General features: G+C 36.8%; 1 protein-coding gene across 1 annotated transcript in view; it reads left to right on the top strand.

The window, feature by feature from the left end:
- The window catches only part of LOC117228025 (opioid-binding protein/cell adhesion molecule), a 722,263-nt gene extending 715,659 nt beyond the window's left edge, over window positions 1-6,604 (top strand). Inside the window, exon 10 of the mRNA XM_076528700.1 lies at window positions 4,166-6,604. Coding sequence (XP_076384815.1) covers window positions 4,166-4,266 — 101 coding nt within the window. The 3' untranslated portion in view covers window positions 4,267-6,604. The remainder of the gene's footprint in view (window positions 1-4,165) is intronic.
- Window positions 6,605-19,681: the final 13,077 nt, after the last annotated feature.

Genomic DNA, 19,681 nt, shown 5'->3' with positions numbered 1-19,681 from the left:
TTTCTTCAATAACTTTATAGGTTGAAAATAATACGTTGATATTTCTAAATTCTCTCGATGTGTCCACTATTTTGAATTGCAATTATCCAATTTTGCTGTAAACGCATAAAATACACGGTCTAGCAATAATGTTCGTTTAAATGGCGCAAGTGAAGACTCCCTCGTATTATTTAGTATGGTTTTGGAACTAATATATATATATATCTTAGTAATTTTACTATATTTTGATTTGATTTCTTCTGCCATTACAAGAGAAAACTTCAGGGAAACATGCATGTCTGAAATCACTAATAAACTTGAATGTCCCACGAGAGGGGACATCCGAGTGATATGCTAGAATTACGATGTCCCACGAGAGGGGACAGCGGAGTGCAAAGGGTTAAGTTTGAACGAATGAGAGCCATGTATTGTTTAACCGCTTAACGCTTTGCACTCGAGTGGTGACTCTGAGGCAGCATTAAAATTGTTGCATCGCGTTTCAAGATAACTTTTACATTATAAAAGTGTAGACGTAAAAAAATTGTTAAAAGTCTAACTGTTGTACGAGTCGCGAGACTATAAATTTCATACGTATAAAATGCACTTTGTCATATAAAATGGAAACACCATAAGTCAGAAAAATTAATTTAGATTTACAGTTAAAACGGCTTCGAGTGCAAAGGGTTAATAGCTGCGTCGATCTACTTTTAAGATCGATATTGTATGCGTTTCATCGATCGCACTGGGTGCAGTTTCTTTCGACAAGTTGTTCTACGATTGTACTAAAATGTACGAAATTTATAAATATGTTTCACGAGCATTTTAACTTAAATCGTAGGAGAAGTATGTTTGTTGTAAGGACATCCGAGTGATATGCTAGAATTACGATGTCCCACGAGATGGGACAGCGGAGTGCAAAGTGTTAATCATATTTCGATGGTTTTAATAATCTAATTACCATCTCTCAGCTGATCGTTATACCCAATGTTCGCACCTATACAAGTCAGTTATAACTAGACTGCGAATTTTATACATTTATGAGGAGAATGGTTAGTTCGAATGCGAAACAGTAAAAGACAACTAAGGAATTTACAAATTCTGCTGAATCCTCTTCGACGTATTACAATTATTACAATGAAAAATGAATGTGTATGTAATTCTTGAATCTTGCGATTAATACACACAATTTTTATCTTGCTGAGAAACTATCTGCACTAATTTGTGACAGAAGCGAATAGGCTTAATTTAAAGCAGTAGACAAGTTAGAATAATTGAAGAGTATCAATATGTCCCACGAGAGGGGACATCGGAGTGCAAAGGGTTAACTTATTCTATTATACTTACGCATCGCGCTTAAAAGAGCTTGGATAACGAATAAGAATTCAAATAATAACGCGTGCAAACGCCTGAATTATTTAGCGAACATTTTATTCGCAGACCATGCGAAAGACAAATGACTGGTTAAGCGAATTTTACGCGGCCATCGAAAGAAACGCGAACGAATATGAAATAGCAGGGCCCCCGTCCCGAAACAATAAAGCGGTGGATATTTTATCGATTCCCGTTTTATTGAATTCGGGGCCATATTATGTCGGCGAGTAATTCAATCGGATCGCTCGATTTCGTCGCAAGATCTTCTATTTTAAAGAGTGATTCTGATTCCACGAGGAACTTCTGTTCCGGCGGCCGACCGTGGAACGACAACTTCGAATCGATTCTTCTATGACGGTTGAGAAAATAGGTGTTCGCTGGTCCGTCGTCGGAACGAAGATGTCCCCGACGGGTTATTTCACGGGAATTCGAGGGATCCAATTAACGGGACTGTGGATCCAGAGCTAATTGTGAGAATCGGCTTACCGGCGTCGAGCGTAAACAGAGTTGTAAATTTTTCCAGGGCAGTCCACGTTTAATTGAATCTTTGAACGCTTCGTTGCGCGAACCGTTCAGGCACAGAGCGAGAAAAATATAGAAAGAGAATCTAGAGATTCCACGGTCGACGACCGAATAACGGTGAAGTATCGTCCACCTTTTATGACCAATCGAATTTAGCTCTTGTCACGATTATGTGTACAATGATTCAGCCGGCGTGTAGCAATTTCATCGAAGCTTCTCTCCGCGTAAAACGACTCCACTGGCCATAATTCGATAGGAATATGATAGCACCGGAAGCGTAGCTCCGACGATATTTAATTAGAATTTACTGGCAGCGCAGTCGGACGAAGAGACGCATTCTCGTGGAAGCGAATCATGGCTCGTGCTAGAATGATTACATTCGTTAACAGCATGCCGATCTATCGATATTTCTGTTCTTCTATTTCGTTGCACCGAAAACAATGAAACTATTTTTATTTCGTTTCCTGCGGAATTATCGGTGCCCCATATCTGTCGCTATTTTCGTGTTTTTCACTGCCGGCTGTTCGAAATTGTTCGCATAGTATAAAGCTGCTCTCAAATTCAATAAATACTTTGCTGTATGCACTTATGATGAATATTAATGGGTGAAAGGCAAAACTGTGTGAGAGCGGATTTTTATTCTACATCGATTGCAAGGAATTGAAACCAAGTAGAAACTTCATTTTTCGTTTAATTATTTCAATAGATTAAAAGTAATACATTGACGTTCTGAAATGCTTTGAATTTTTACGCTATTTTAAATTGTAACTATCCAATTTTGTCATAAATGCATGAAATCTGCAGTCTACTTGTAACATAGAATATCCACATTATGGTTAGACTCCAAATATTGTGTAATTATGATGAAAATAAATGGGTAGAAGTCAAAATTGAGTATGAAACTTGTAACATTTTTTGTAAATCGAAACAAAATTTGATTCATCTGTTATCAAAGTTTGGGAATAACAGTAAATGAAAACATAGAAGAAATTAAAATCGTCTTGTCCTATCAGAGAAATTATTTAATTTAATTTAACACACATTCAAAAATAAAGGGCTAATTTGATTGGCTTAAAAATGGGTAAACGCTGCCTATACAGGGTGGGGCATTTTAAACAGTTCACCTGAATAACTCGCTTGTTTTTGAAGATACGAGAAAATGCATTAGACCAAATTTACTTGGTATCGTGGGGCTCATAATCTGGTATCACCAATTTTTCTGTGGATGGAGGCGTCAAGGAGATACAAAAGTCAATTCTGTTTTTTTAAATGGAACAGTAAGTTTTTTTACTTACATTCTGATAGAGCGTTTCGAGGCGAATACAATGAACTATTATGAAGGTCGTTCAAGGTCACCCAAAGCCAACTGCAAGAGAAAATAAATTGTCTCAGAGTACTTTTCGAATACTTGTGTATCACGTGTGTGTATTACGTGACACGGGTCACAAAAGATAAACAAACATTCGATCACATTGTACGCTTATCTGTGTCCTCAAACATTATTGGTAATTTTAAATTATCTGTTTTAGAAAATAATTCGAAGAAAAATTCAGAGATTTATACATTTCGGCGAAGGATTAGAAATGTCGTAAATATTTCTGGACTTTTCGTACTAAATGTCATATGGTCATAGCGTTGTGGTCGTTGCATCGGACTTGATCTTAGCTTTTACATTATGACGATAAAAATTGCACACAAGTAAATAGATGACGTTATTTCTTGATTAGATTTATAAACAAATTTGTGTGATTATTTGCCATTTTATTGTATTTTAGCTTTGCTTTTCTGTGTCACTTTGGGTGACCTTGAACGACCTTCATAATAGTTCATTGTATTCGCCACGAAACGCTCTATCAGAATGTAAGTAAAAAAACTTACTGTTCCATTTAAAAAAACAGAATTGACCTTCGTATCTCCTCGACGCCTCCACCTACAGAAAAATTTGTAATACCAGATTACGAGCCCCCCGGTACCAAGTAAGTTTGGTCTAATGCATTTTCTCCTATCTTCAAAAACAAGCGAGTTATTCGGGTGACCTGTTTAAAATTCCCCACCCTGTATAATATTAATATTGACAGAGAATCAGCAGATCAGCAGTTTCTGCAAGCAATTTATATAATCTCGTTTTGAAGTAATGAATTACGAAGTGTTAATTAATGTAGTCGCGAAAGAGGTCACAGTGGGAAGGGTTCGAAATCACGGAAAAATTGGAAGGCACCAGAAATAAAGATTGCCCAACAAAGTTCGACGAGACAGGAGCAGAATCCTTAACGCGTCGTTACTGTTGTTCCAGGCGAGAATCCAGCAGCCATGCAGCACGGCGGCAGCAGCAAGCTGCGATCTGCCATAGTTCTGACCGTGGTCGCAGCGTTCGGCTCGTCGCTCCTGAGGTGACCGTGATGCCAGGACTCAATCTTCGCGGGCCTTCAGTTCGAATGATGCTGACTCGTTCTTTCCTCGCGAAGCATCCGGTGGCCAGGCTGAAGGAACAAAGTTGCAGAGGGCTCGCGACCCTCGCGTGCCAGGACTTCGCAACGATCACGCCGGACCTGGTCCGCAAAGTGGACGGTTCACCGGCGAAAAGCGGAGACGCTATCCACGGGCGAAAGTTAGCGAGAACGAAGCTTTCCCCTGTCAGAAACGAACGCAACCGAGGCCGACGTCCCTCGAACGCGCCATCTCGACAGACTCTTCTTTCTTGTTCCTTCGCGTTTCCTCTTTCCCGTAGGGCGTCGAAAACGGACGATAGCGCGAGACCTTCGCCAAGAAGGACAACGAAGTTTCCCTTCTATCAAAAGGATCATGTGCGTGGTCCTCAACGAGCTGTGAGTCTGCCGCTCCCGAGATACTGTACTTGCGCAGTTTTTGTGTATACGTTTTCGCCCTAGTGAGCACGTGATACGTCAAACGGGAAAACGGGTCGATCTCTGGGTCTATTCTCTGTCGTGGTTTGCTCCGTCGACGGCGGTCCGGTACGGGACCGTCGGTATTGGGAGAGCACGCGTTGCCAGAGCCGCCGAGGATGAAACGAAGTTCCGAGAAGGAACGGCTAACATATCAGTCGATCTCTGGGAACGGGAGTCGCGGATTTTTCGGCAGGAGACGCGCGAGCCGAGCTGCGGAATAACGTGCTCCGAAGCCGGAAAGTTTCCGTCGCGACGGCTGCGCGATGGTCGACGTAATTAATTCCGTCGAGACTCTTTCCCATCGAGCATGACTCGGACGGGAGTTCTGTCGAGAGGAGAAGTACCTAACTTGCTGGTTGCTACATGCCCAGCAATCGTATACGAGCAGGTTCTCTTTATTTTCTCTTCTTACGGAAGCTTCGAAATCGTTCACAGTAATCTGCATTTTTAACACTGAATCTACCGATTATATTGATCGATCTCTTTCTTCTTTTATTTTAAAGTTACTAAAAACACGAGGACTTGTTTTTACCGAAGCTTCGAAATCGTTCACGGTAATCTTTATTTTTAACACTAGATCTACCAATCGAAATGACCGTTTTCATATTTTTTTTTGTTTTAACCCTTTCGGTACGAGCGCCGGATATATCCGGCATCCATTTGACGACCAATACGGACGAGTGCCGAATACATCTGGCATCCATGTGAGCCATATTTCTGACATATTAGAAATTATTCTGGCATTTTTCGACCGTGTTTTCTGAATAATCCCTGGGACTCAAACGGATAAAGTCTTTTCTTACAAGGATTCCGAAAAAAAACAGCTACAGGTATAATTGTCGTTTGATCTGAATTGATTAAAAAAATTTCAGGTTACATTTTTCTTCGAAACTTGTTCACAGATTTTAACATATTGTAGGCCCTTTACAGAATGTTTACAGGAAACAAAAGATTTAGAAACGGATCAAGTACAGTCATTACTTAACGCTTAAGAAAATCTTCGTACAAAAGTGGACTGACCCTGCGTTATGTGCGCATTTTCGGCGCGGCACCCCGAACAGCGGGAGTGTCACGGCGGACAGCGCGCTCGTACCGAAAGGGTTAATGTTGCTCAAAGTATAAAGACTTGTTATTATTGGTTGTCGAGGTTGTTGTTTCGAAGTTGCTAGAGTTATAAAGACTTTTTCATTGGAAATGATTGACTATATTTCTTAATTCGAGTACCTTTATGTTATAACATGGTGAACGATCTAAATAAACTCAGTCCTGTCGTTCTTACAGAGCAACACGCATTAGTCACTTTTAATGTAATAATAAATGTACCGAGCACTAAATGTGTCTGGTTCGTTTCATCTTATAAAAATTGTAAGGTTGCATTTATTTCGACCTTTGGTCATTTTGATAAATAGATATATACTGGATTAAAAAATGTAATCCATCATTTTCCATAAAAGTATCTTCGTTAGTTCAATAATGCTAAAATAACAAATTGGAAATGGGTCATTTGAACGGCAACATTACGTTTAGTGTTAACCCTTAGCACTCCGCACCATTCTGGACGCCACTTTTCGAGAATTTACAGACCCTCGTATTATTTAGTATAGGTTTGGAACTAACTAACATATTACAATGATATTGGACTTATATGAATCTGGCTGAAACCGAGAAATTTGCAAAACAATCAATATTTTATTTTTTATAATTTTGTTATTGTTTGTTTTATAATTTTCTTTTGTTGTTGTAATCGCTATCTATGCGAACTCTTTCTCTCGTCGCCTTGTTGCTTGGACGATATCACTATCGCTGCTATCAAAACGATGGACTAACTGTAGAAGAAAACCTTCTACATATCTGTAGTAACATTTCTGTGTAACATTTCTAACATATCTGTATAAACGTCTATCCGGAGCTCATCTTCACTACTACTTGTGTCATGAGACTCATTCGTGTTCGAACGTTTTGCCATTGTTCTAATAAAAAATATGAATAAATACATAGGTTGAAAATTTCTAATTGTTATTACTAACTCGCAAGATGATATTTACCAAAAAGACTTTTACCAAATAATTTATTTACCAAGAGAACAATCACTTTTCCGATTTTCTCACTCGTTAGATCTATCTATACCGCTCGACGCTTCGAACCAGACCGGGTTCAGCTTTGAAAATCTTTTCCTCCAGATTTTATGATTATAAATCTCACTATACAGTGCGTGCTATGTTCGCATACCGATCTTTCTTCTACAAACTTGCCTTATCGCTCTTTTCAAGTGGCGTCTTTGAAGTGCTCGGACCGTCATGAGCACGACTCTCACGTTCTCATCGAAAACCGCTGACATTTCTTGTATATCTTAGTAATTTTACTATATTTTGATTTGATTTCTTGTGCCATGTCTGAAAAAGTTGCGCTGAAATAACTCAATTCCCCGTAATCACTAATAAACCAATAATGTCCCACGAGAGGGGACATCCGAGTGATACGCTAGAATCACGATGTCCCACGAGAGGGGACAGCGGAGTGCAAAGGGTTAAAATTCGGTAGGTTTAGTGTTATTAGTTTGCTGTGTCCAATGAATTGTGAAAGTTATTTGGCTCGTTCAGTGGAACCTGAGGAAACCAGCAAGCAGAGAACGTTCTGGAACTTCTTTTATAGCCCCGTAAATACTTAACGGGCAGTTATGAGATTATCAGTCTGATTGATAATGGATAGACACGTATAGTAATCGAATGAAGACCTAATGAATACTGCTTCGCGTAATAATGCACGAGCGTGCGCTATCTTCCCGATCGTTGACGCAATTAAACTGTATTGGTGGGAAAGCAAAGTCTGTTTTTGTGACAAGATTCATTTTGTCCAATATTTCGTTCCACCGGCTGGCGGATTTGTAACGTTATTTAAAAATATGTTATTTTACTTCTGTAAACGTTAATTCGCCACAAAACGTTCGTCCTTAATTTTGCGAATTTTACTTTCTTTGCAATTAAAATGTTTTAGGAATGAAAAGCGATGGAGAACAATGATATTAAAAATTTGTTAGAATTAGTTGTCGAATATTCGGACTCGATAAAAGTAAACATTTGTTGGACAGTGCTATTAATTATACAGTAACCACAATATATTTGGACTCGAGAAAAGTACAAATTTGTTGGACAGCATTATTAATGAAACAGTAACCAATTTACAAAATAACAGAAGAAAATCATAGAAAATAGTGTAGCCCGTTTACCTGGTTATATAAAATAGCAACAGTGCAGCAAATTAATTTCTGCATTCGCAAAGGCGAAATTACTTTACCACCGAACAATAGGAGACTAACTATGAATAGATCTACTTGATTTACTCTGCTACATGTATATTCATGACTGGACATCTTCAGCTACTGTCTCTATTGCCATGTATTCACAAATAGAATACATAATATAAAAGTTCGTTTAGCTTCACATTTACATGTCCCTGATATCATGATTCCTTATTTTACATTCTCATTTTAAACAGTCGTTTTGTATGATTCGTAACACAAGAGGAGTTTATTATTAATTACTGAATACAAGGTACTTATCTTGAATCCCTTCGAAACGATGTACAAAACTTTCGAGGACACCTTTAAGGGCATGTTACATTTCCAGCTGACTTTAAAATTTGTTCACAGTAAAACTATAAAACCTTTTACTATCAAGCTTTCGCATTGTATCTTTATTTAGGCTTTGACAAGATCCAAGTATTTTTAAATCGATGAAAAATCAACATTCAGCTTAACGTAAACAGTCGAGTGTACACATCAAGGATTTAGAAGTGGTGGTATCTTGAAGATTGTCTTTTCCAAACGATAAAAGAACGAAAATTTCAGCAATGGCGGTATAATATTATACCCTTTTCAGTCGAGTGGTGACTCTAAGACATCGCTAAAAATTGTCGTATCACGTTCAAAAATATTTTTAATATAATTTTATGTTTAAAAGAAACTGTTAAAAGCGTAAAAAAAACTTTTGGATTTCGACTTAATCCAAATTTTGGATTTCGACTTAAAATGGCTCCGACTGCAAAAGGTTGATACGTATAGTTCGATTGCAGAGTTTGACCAAAAATCTAGCTGTATTAATTATATAATGTATTCACGCCGAGTAGAAAATTATTTGTCCAATGATCATAATAACTGGAAAACAATGCACGTTCTTAAGTTACCTCGCCGATTTTTCTCAAATACACCAGCTGAGCACTCAGTTCTCAGTATTAAAACTTCCGTCATTCGATTCTTTTGAAAAGTACAAAAAGTCGTGCGTTCCGTAATCACAAACAGCCAGTAATTTATCGTCAGAATACCGTAAGCATTTTACACGACTTTTCTAAACGATTCTCGAAACCGTAAACGACGGTGAGTGACGAGACGGTCTCCGTGAAGTGTTTCTTGAAAAAAACGAACGGCCAAAAAATTCGAGACGATTAGACGTCGGAAAACAGTGATCGCGATTGTTCATGAAACCTTGAATAGCTTCCTGTCCCCGGTGTTTATTGCGCGTGGCTATGCAAATTTGGCTTCGCTTCGCGCCGCAGCGCGCCGCTGCGAATTTGACACTTTGATTACCGGACCGTTGAGAGGACAATCATTTTTGCATAGGACCCGGCACACGACCTGGCAAATACGCTTGCATAAACGCCGGATATGCGCGATCGATCTGTCGGATGCACGTCCGCGGACCCTATGACGTACAATCGCGCGTGTTAATCGGTTTTTCTGGCCGGGCCGAGTGGATTCCCAGGGCTTTCTGTCCTCTTTTCACCACCGACGGGTCGAGTCAATCGAAAGGGATAACGTGAATCACCGCGATACCACCGCCGGCCTATCGACCTAATCGAGCCGCGCTGATGAATTTCATGACTACGATCATGTATCCGGAGAGACCTTTTGAACGATCCGAAACGGGATTTAGCGATATTGGGATCAGGCTCGGTCGATCGACGACCAGATGCCATTTATTTACCGTACTTGGATTTTCTGCTTGCTTCGAATTACTTTATCATTGTCTACGGACGCCGCGAAAATGATCATGCGGGCTCAGTTACAATAGTTAGAACTTTCGCTTCGCGTTGTTCGATCTCCGCTTGCTTTGCAATTAGACGTTCTCGCGTTTCTGTGAAATTCCGGGAAACAAGGCGCCGTGTATGTTCATCGAAATTTATAGTTCTGTTTTATTTTCAATGAGAATTTTCGTTTGGTCACTGAAAGAAATCTTTTCTTAGGTTTCAGTGTTTATATAATTAAATATGAATTTAAACATTTTCTCCTTATATTTACATATGAGATTGATATTTCATTTATTATACATATATTATGTCTAAGAAAACACATACGTATGACCTTGTATATTTTAAAAGAATCTTATCATACATCATACCGGACATATGAGCCGTTTATTTTGAAAGTGGCATAAGTCACTTTGTTTTTAAGTCGATACATTTAAGGGTTTGCGTTTTAACACGTTTAAAAATATGGATGTTAACTTTCGAGGAGATTTACTTGTATTTGTTATCTCAGGATACTGATATTTTTCTCAGTATAAATAATTTCGTATAAACATGAAAAAATCACCACTTTTTATTACGGTAAAGTGACTTGAGCCACTTTCAAAATAAATAGTTTAGAAAAATGACTGACATATATTAATTTTGTCCGACGTATTTTACCGAAGTGATGTTTCGAAAGGACAGTGATTTACTAAAATTGTTGAATAAATTACATATATAATAATAATTTATACCATGAACATATTTAATATAAAGGTTTGATTTAAGTATTTTTTATGTTAATATTCATAAAATACAAAAATAATTAGTACATTTTGAAACATAAATATAAGTAATTTATATGAAAATACATCGGTTCAATTTAATTTTCGTCATCAATAGGAGTGATTAAGTCCTCGGAAATCGTGTTTTGTATCAAATTTTTAAAATAACTGTGGTATATCGGGGGTATATAATTAAGCAAGTCCATCGTGTCTTTGTATTTTGCTGAAGAAACAGGACGAGATCCAGCGTACAACGGATCCATTTCTATTTGTGAATAACGCCTGGGTCTTCCTCTTTTTGCTGACAAATCCAAAGTTAGAAATTCATCTTTTTCATCTAAAGTTAGTTTATAAAACATTTTATAGCCATCTGCTGGCGGGTCTGGAGGTAGCCGCCATATCGCTATAATATAATTTACAAAACTGCACTATTCTTTCGCACTTATAAAAATAAGTCCAATGATCAGAACATTTTTAAAAATACTGAAAATAATTCAAAACAATACTTCACACACACTTATCACACGTTTCTATTTCTTTTACACTAAGCCCCGCAATTGATTTCTCGAGTACAGCGACTTACGCCACTTTCAAAATAAACATGTTTGTTGTACCGTTAATTACCAAAACTTCTCTCGAACAAATCTCAATAGTTCTCAACTTATTGATTGTAAATTTTTTTCAAATGAAAAGATACCGTTCAATTGTAATTAGTGTTACCATTAACCCGATTTTTTTGAAAAAGTGACTTATGCCACTTTCAAAATAAACTGCTCAATTTTAATCAGTTGGAAATAATGTAGTGTAAATATCCTCAAATTTGTCGAATGTCTTTACAATTTTCCACTTGACCCGATCGTTTCTGTCACGAATGTATCAAATGGATAAGCCTAACTTAAATTACGGCATCAAACAGATTAGGTGAATTCGAGAGTATGAATATATTAGTTGCAGCTGGACTGCAGACCTTCATGCAAAATAAAAACTTTTGTTCATCAATTTCAATAAACAAGTCCCAAATATTTCATTCTTTCTTTCATCATTTTAGTTAGTTGAAAATAATACGTAAACAATGTCAAATTTTAAAAATTTCTCTGATGTTTTAAAATTCGTCTACTAACTAATGCAATAAATGTATAACATCCGCAGTCTAGTCATAGTTTGCCATAGTCGTTAAAATGCCATAGTTTAAAAAATGAAAAGGTACCGTTCAATTGTAATTAGTGTTACCATTAACTCGATTTTTTTTTAAAAGTGACTTATGCCACTTTCAAAATAAACGGCTCATATGCATACGGACAAACATGTGTTTGTTTACCTATGTTGCGATATTATTGTTAGGAGGAGGCCACTTCGTGTTTTGTTTGCTATTAGTCGAATGCTAACTCGTGTGAGAGTGACACGTAGACATTTGCTCTATACTGCACATAAAGTAGGTTTTATTCAAATTAGCTAGGACAAAAATATTCGGACGTTTCATTTATGCATGTAATTTATTTCTTAACGGCGAATGCATATCTGATGTTTCTCGGCATTTTGACACCGCAAAACAAACTGTGTACTGCACACTGAAGCGATTTCAAGAACGAGGACACTTAAACGATGAATCCAAGTCCGGCCGACCGAAAAAAACCTCAATTAGACGGGACAGGAAAATACGACGCCTGTCAATTGCTGACCCCAGGAGGAGTGCAGTAGAGATTCATAAAAGCTTAATCGAAACTGACAAGTTGGACATTAGTGTACGTACAGTACAACGTTGTCTAGTGTCTATCGGACTACGTGGACGACATGGAGTGAAGGAACCATTGATTTCAAAAAAGAACAGGATGGCCCCGGCTTAAATTCGCTAAAGAACACCTTCATTGGTGAATAAAAGACTGGTCGAATGTGCTTTTCAGCGATGAAAGCACAAATTTAAATTATTTGGATCTGATTGAATTCAATGGGTACGTCGACCAATAGGTAAAAGATTCAACGTGCGTTATCCAACAATAAGACATGGAGGCGGAAACATTATTGTTTAGGGGTGCTTCTCCAGTCATGGTGTCGGTCCTTTGCGGCAAATAAAAGGCATTATGAAGAAGGAGCAGTATATAGAAATATCAGAGACAGAAATGTTATCTCATGCAACTGAAATCATGGACGAAGATTGGATATTTCAACATGATAATGATTCGAAGCATGCTTCTCGTGCCGTGAAACATTGGATCAATGCTAATAGTATGAACGTTCTTGAGTGACCATCGCAAAAAAAAGTCCGGATCTAAATCCAATCGAACATCTTTGGGAACACTTAAAGCTAAGCATAAAAAATGAAAAATTTCGAAATACTTGTGAATTGTACGACACTCTTCGCCAAAAATGGCAAAACATTACTCCTGTTACAGTAAATAATCTTTTTAAATGTATGCCTAAAAGAACGCAAACAGTTATTGATTCCAATGGTTATTGTACTAAATATTAACTAACTTTGTTATTTTCACCAACAATATGTGTTAATTTTATCATTTTCTCAAGATTTAAGTTCTGTCCGAACACTTTTGTCAATCAATTTTTTCTTTATTGTACAAAATATATATTTTACGTTATATATGTAATATTACTAATATTATGTAATATAATATTGTAATATTATATATATAATAAAATATAATATGTAATATTATATATACAATAAAATATAATATGTAATATTATATATATAATAAAATATAATATGTAATATTATGTTATATTATATATGTTAATATGTAATATTTACGTTTATATATGTAATTTATTAGCCTGACCTTTATAAACTGCTAAGTTAGTTTTATATTAATATCGTGGAGTTACCCATACAAATAAAGAAAAATTATTTGTCCGAATACATTTGTCCGGCACTGTACATTACATATATTATACAAATCTGTAATAGATAAATAATATGTGTATAATAGAATTGACATTTGATTCTAACAAAATAATAATTTTGTATATTTTACGAGAACTTTATTATACATGTGTCATATATGTATTATACATATATTTATAGAATATATGTACACATAATATATGTATAATATGATTGATACTTGATTTCAGCAAAACACACATGTGTAACTTCGTATATATTAAAAAAACCTTGTTATACATACATTATACAATCGAATATATAATATATATTTATAAAGTTGTTTCAAAATATATAAAGTTATACACATCTGTTTTATTAAAACCAATTATCCATCTTAAAAAAGTGTTTATATATGTATTTGTTCGCGTAGAGATTTCATATTTATTTTTCATTGAATTTCGACTTTCGTCCATCTTGATTCATAAAATATAAATGGGATATTTATATTTTAATTGAACAAGGCAACATGAATGATCGGTAATTTTCTAGAAATTGGAATTTGTATAAATACATTATTTATTTGAAATTTGATTCGAAATCTTTATCCATGTATCCATGATTTCTACAGATATTAATATTTTCGTTAAAAATAACGTAAAATAATTAAAAACAAACGATTAATGATGAGCATGTTGTGCAGAGCAAACTGAGCCGCATTGGAGAGCAAACGAAAAATACGTGAACACAGTGTGCAGTAGTTTCACCTAAAACTAACCTAAAACTAACCTAAAACTTTTCCTTTTGTTAACCAAAGTTCGTTAACATGAAAAATATAATTAATTATAACTACCTAAAAGTGTTTCAAAGTATTGTTCTCATTTATTAATCGATGAACGTGTTAAACAGTACAATCTAATTATTTGATTTGTTTAATTTCGAATTTTATATTCTGTTTTCTCTCCAGAATCTCTCATTGCCTCATAGCGAGACCTCTTTACACCGTATTTGGAACAAAAACAGCCAATTACATCGTCTGTTTACATGAAGTTTTACAACTACTTCATGGTTATATTCAAACGCGATGCTTTGGAATTATATCGAGAAGATATTTAACTATTATCGAAATAATTGATTTTAGTATTCTTCCAGCAAAGAAAACGTTTTATATCCTTCTCCGAACTCTTTTCTACGGCTAACTTCGTCCCGGCCAGCCGGATGTTCGAAATGTCGGTCGCCGAAACTTCGGACGCTTGTTTCGTCCTCGTGAAAAGGAAAGTATGCGGCCGATGAAATTCGCGGGATCGGAATAAAAAAGGCTGGTCGCCTGAGCAAAAACTAATAGAGCCATCGAATCGATATAATTCAAGGCGAACAAAGCAATCGAGAGAGGAACAGAGGGCCTCTACAAAACGCAGAACGGGGAGCAAAGGGGACAAAGGGAACAATAGCCGATCGAGAATCCATCTATGAAAAAGCCGATGCCAGGAATTTGATTTCCTGTAAATCGTCGGTCTCAGGAACGCTCGTTGAAAACCGGCGGCCGGACATGGTCCAGGTGATAATTAAATTTATCACGGGCATCGGTTACGTGTTCGCGCGCGCGCACGCACACGCTTGCAAGCGGTTGCCACATTGAAATATTTTGCACCTGCCCGTGCAATAATGCCGTTGCTAAATTATCGTATTATAGAAGCGGCGAGCGGTTGGCCCGCGGCAACGGCCCTCTGATTTACGCTGAACTACCCCTACGTCATTGTCACGAGCCGTTTAACCGTTCTGAATCGTATCTATCGGCCATTTCCATTTCGTGATCGATTCTTAAACCGCTTCCCGCGAAAAAAACTCGATCCCGTTCCCCGCGAGTTTCGTCCTCTGTATTTCAATCGTCGCGCAGCACCGGGCTAATTGACTCGCCGCGGTTCCCAGGGAATTTATTATTCACAAAGGACTCGCCTGATTAATCCGCCAGCCGCAAACTGTGACATTTCCAAAAAAAAAAAACAGGAAAAAAACAGTCTGTCCAACGGGAGCCGATTTTATTTCTGTTAGTAATGAGTTAGACTGCGGATTTCATGCGTTTCTAAGGAAAATGAGTTGGTGGAATAAAACGTGTCACATTGTTTTTCATATGTTGACATTATTAAATAAAGAAATACGTTTTTATCTAACTTCTGCCTCTTGCAGTTGACACAGACATGTGTCCTTTTACATAAAGATCTGCAATCCAGTAATGAGATCGTAAACGGTAGACCGGATTTTATTATTATTCATTAATTAAACGGGGAGAATACCCTATAGATTACAGAATATAATATATGCAATGATTTAGTTCGAAAATACGTAGTGCAAATTGAGTCAGAAGATTTGGAAGTCACAGAAAAAACATATGGTTGTTGCTACAAGAGTTTACATATCTGATAATTCTGTTAACACTTCCACGACCGCGCTGGAAACCTCAAAAATCAAATCAAAATATTTAATTCAATTGAACAAAAATTACGAAGCAAACTTTTTTATATGGCATCAATTACTTCTTCGGCATTCGCACCTCTTGCAAATCTCAAGAAAATTAAGCAATCATTTTTCATTTTCCATTAATCATACATTCGGTCATCAATCGACTGAATTTAAAACGGGGAAATCTCCCCATTCGATTGGTTAAGTGCTAAGACAAAACAGTGTTGGGCATCGATCTTTTAAACTTTTTGATTTGATTAAATGATTGGTGAAAACGATTAAAGGTATTTATCATCGAAATGTCGAAGGCTGAACGAATCCATTCACGAATGTAATCGTCGGTCGTTGGTTAAAGGCATTTATCATCGATTAATCGACGATTGAATTAATCGATGAACCTTAATCTAACCTCTCTTGATATAACCTTGATATAACATAATCTTGATATAATAACCTTGATATAATATAATCATCGATTAATCGACGATTGAATTAACCGATGATCCTTGATCTAACCTTGACATAACCTCGATATAACCAACGAAATTAATCGTCAATCGTCCATTGAAAGAGACAATTCATAATTATTGAATTTTGAACGCAATCGGGAGGATATTTTGATATAATTCCGTCAATAGGTATATCACGAAATTTTATTTGGGATACAATTAAATTTTTGGTCGTTCATTGCGGCGAACAATTGAAAGGAATTTCATTGTTATTGCGATTAACGATCGTTGGTCGTCAATTGCCTTTTTGCTCGATTCTGCTTAACGAGAATCGGTCTAAAGTCTAAAACAGTTTATTAAAATAATCGAAGAACGTTTATTTGACAACCTGTTTGTTGCTATTTATACAGAAAATTTGACATAAAATCCAGTAATTAACTACGTGTTATTTGTTCTTCTCTAATGCTGAAATTAATCTACTTATAATATAATTTCTCACTGATCGTTCAGAGTTTAACGAAAATTATTTTTGCCTGTTCATTTTAACTAATGTTGAAATTAATGTGCTTATTATATAGCTCGTTGCACATTGAAAATAGTTTAATATTTCTTCAGATGTTACTTAATAATTATAACAGATCGTTGATATTAAGAAATAACAGATAATTCTGTTTCTATTTACAACTGTTTCATTTTCACGAAGAATATAATACAGTTCAAAGTAAAACTAATCGGCATATAATAACGAAACTGCACAATTTGCAAAATATTTCTAAAAGAGCTCAGAACTTTGCGTAAATCCTGATGGTCGCAGAAATTGTTCCTCCGCTTTCTGCCAACACGTATCTACGAAATGACAAATTTCCGGATCTCGTCGCTTAAACTCTTTCGCATTGTCGCCGTTTTATATTTATCTCCGGTTCTCGTTTCAAGTAATTCTCTTCAATATCTTGTTTACCACTCGAGACCTCCCATCTTGCATTCAACATTCCTTTTTCTTCGCGTCGTCCCGTCTTCCACCGGAATCGCCATCCATTTCCAATTCTCGGAGAGCGAAACGCTGTCGGCCGCTGGAATTCGCAAAAAGCCGCATTTGCGAATTAATGGTAAACACTCGATGGTCCGGCTTCCAAGCCGAGAATCTCTTTCACAGTGGGCCTGAGTTCTCCGAACCGAGTTCGCGGCGACTTTTACTACAAGGCGGCTCCCATTAATATTCGGACACACTTTAGAAAGGAATAACTTTCCTCAAATTGGAGTTACGAGGATCGATTCACTAGATGACGCGCAAAATACATTTTTACAAAAACGTAATGTACCGAGAATGTTCATAATTTCAATGGAATATTTATTTCGTTTCGATTAGGTTAATATATCGAAGGATAAGAATTTTAATATTATTTCTTGCATCAAAATTTTTGTTTAAATCCGCTAATTATTTGATCCTTAGATTTTGCCTTTTTATTCAGATTTGACTGTTTTCTGCGATTGTTAGATCGCCAATCTTTGTGCATTTATGTACAAAATGCAATTTATGTAGAGAATTTTTATTTTACATAAAAGTCCGCAGTCTGCTGATAATAATTATTTCCTTGATCCAAAAATATAAAATTACAAAAAGTATATAATTATTTAATATTCTTAACGTAATATTATGTTAGCAACACATAATATTAATAATTCTTCTACCTTCTCCTATTAATTTTTCTTTTGCATTCTTTCTTTTTATTTCTTTTCCCAATGGCACTACTTTTCCTGTACTGTTCATTTTTACTGTATCTACTACCATACCTCTTATGTACGCTACACTTTTTTCATACTTTTCTTCTTACTTTGTATCATCTGTATCTATATATAATTCGATTTTTGTATTGTACTCATGCTATGTAAAATCTCTGTCTTTCTATTTTTTTTCTTTTGTAACAAAGCAGTTTTCACCCGTGTTATTATTATTAAATATTACAATATTTAAGATGCATTATGCTTTGAACCTGATTGCGTATAATCCTCGTGATTTTACAGAACACTTACGTCGTCGATTGCTATTAAAAACGTCCGAGTATCAAAGTCCCAGTATAAAGAAAACCAGTTTATCAAGAACAATAACAAGCAGTCTCCTGTAAATGAAATTACACAGCGTTATTCTACTCGTTTCAAAATAGCTATCGAGTTAATTTGCCTTGTAACACATGTCTCGAAATACGCGAGAATTAATTTGTCTAAAATCACACGGGACTCTGTGAGCACGCGAGCATAAAACAAAACGATCTCTTTCGTCCCGCGTAGTTGGCAGAATTAATAAAATACTTCGGTCGAAGAGGCCGCCAGTTTTCTGGAACAGCCCGAGAGAGAGAGAGAGAGAGAGAGAGGGGGGGGGGAGACAATGGAACAATTTGCTTCTATACCTCTTGTTAATTTCATAAGGCAGTTGGTTGGATTCGATAGAGTAAACGCGACACCACGGAAATGTTTATTGCTTTCACGGGCGGGTCGTTGCCGACGTGAAACGGTTCGTTAATTAAAAACGCTACATCCATGGGCGAGTCGTTAATGCGCAGCGCCACTATAATCAGGTCACGACCGGCTTAAAACCCGTTTAAGCATCGGGGGTTCTTGGTGGACATAAAGCTTTCATTGTGCTTGCAGCGATTTCCTCAGACCGTGGAATTATGTAAAACCGAACGAAAATTGCGCTGCGCGGAGAACGAAACGTGTTCCAGCAACACATCCCACTCGTATAGAGTGACTCACGAGTTTCTCTCACGCCTGTTCCTGTCGATGACTAAACCATGGATCTCAGAAACTACAAAATTGCCTATTAAACCTTTTTCATAGGATTTCTTTCATTAATAATTACTCTAATAAAACGAGACAATTTTTGTTTTTGCAAGTCTTCGTTTACTTTCGTTCCTAGAGTTTGATAACAGAAAGATCAAAGGTTTCTATTCAGAAGAAACGAATTTTAAAATTTTCGTCCCTAGACTTTAACTTTTTAGGTACGGCTGAATTCTGCGCGAGGCTATTTCTCTGGACGGCAGAGTCTGACGTGTACTGTACAGAGTCTGATACTGTATATACAGGGTGTCCCAAAAATGTCTCGCAATTCGAAAGTGGCGAGTTCCTCAGGCCATTCGAAGCAACTTTTTCCTTTACAAAAATGTTCTCCGAGGCACCGTTAACGAGTTATTAACGAAAAACAGTGACCAATGAGAGGCGAGCTCGGCTGGCGCGAGGCGATCGAGCCAATGAGCGGAACTGGGCTTCGCGCGCTGGTTGGTTGGGCCGCCTCGCGTCAGCCGTACTCGATTCTTATTGGTCACTGTTTTTCGTTAATAACTCGTTAACGGTGCCTCGGAGAACATTTTCGTAAAG

The sequence above is a fragment of the Megalopta genalis genome, chromosome 2 (genome assembly GCF_051020955.1).
Source record: "Megalopta genalis isolate 19385.01 chromosome 2, iyMegGena1_principal, whole genome shotgun sequence".
NCBI lineage: Eukaryota > Metazoa > Arthropoda > Insecta > Hymenoptera > Halictidae > Megalopta > Megalopta genalis.
Note: the sequence above shows the minus strand (reverse complement) of the source record. Positions and strands in the feature narration are given on the sequence as shown.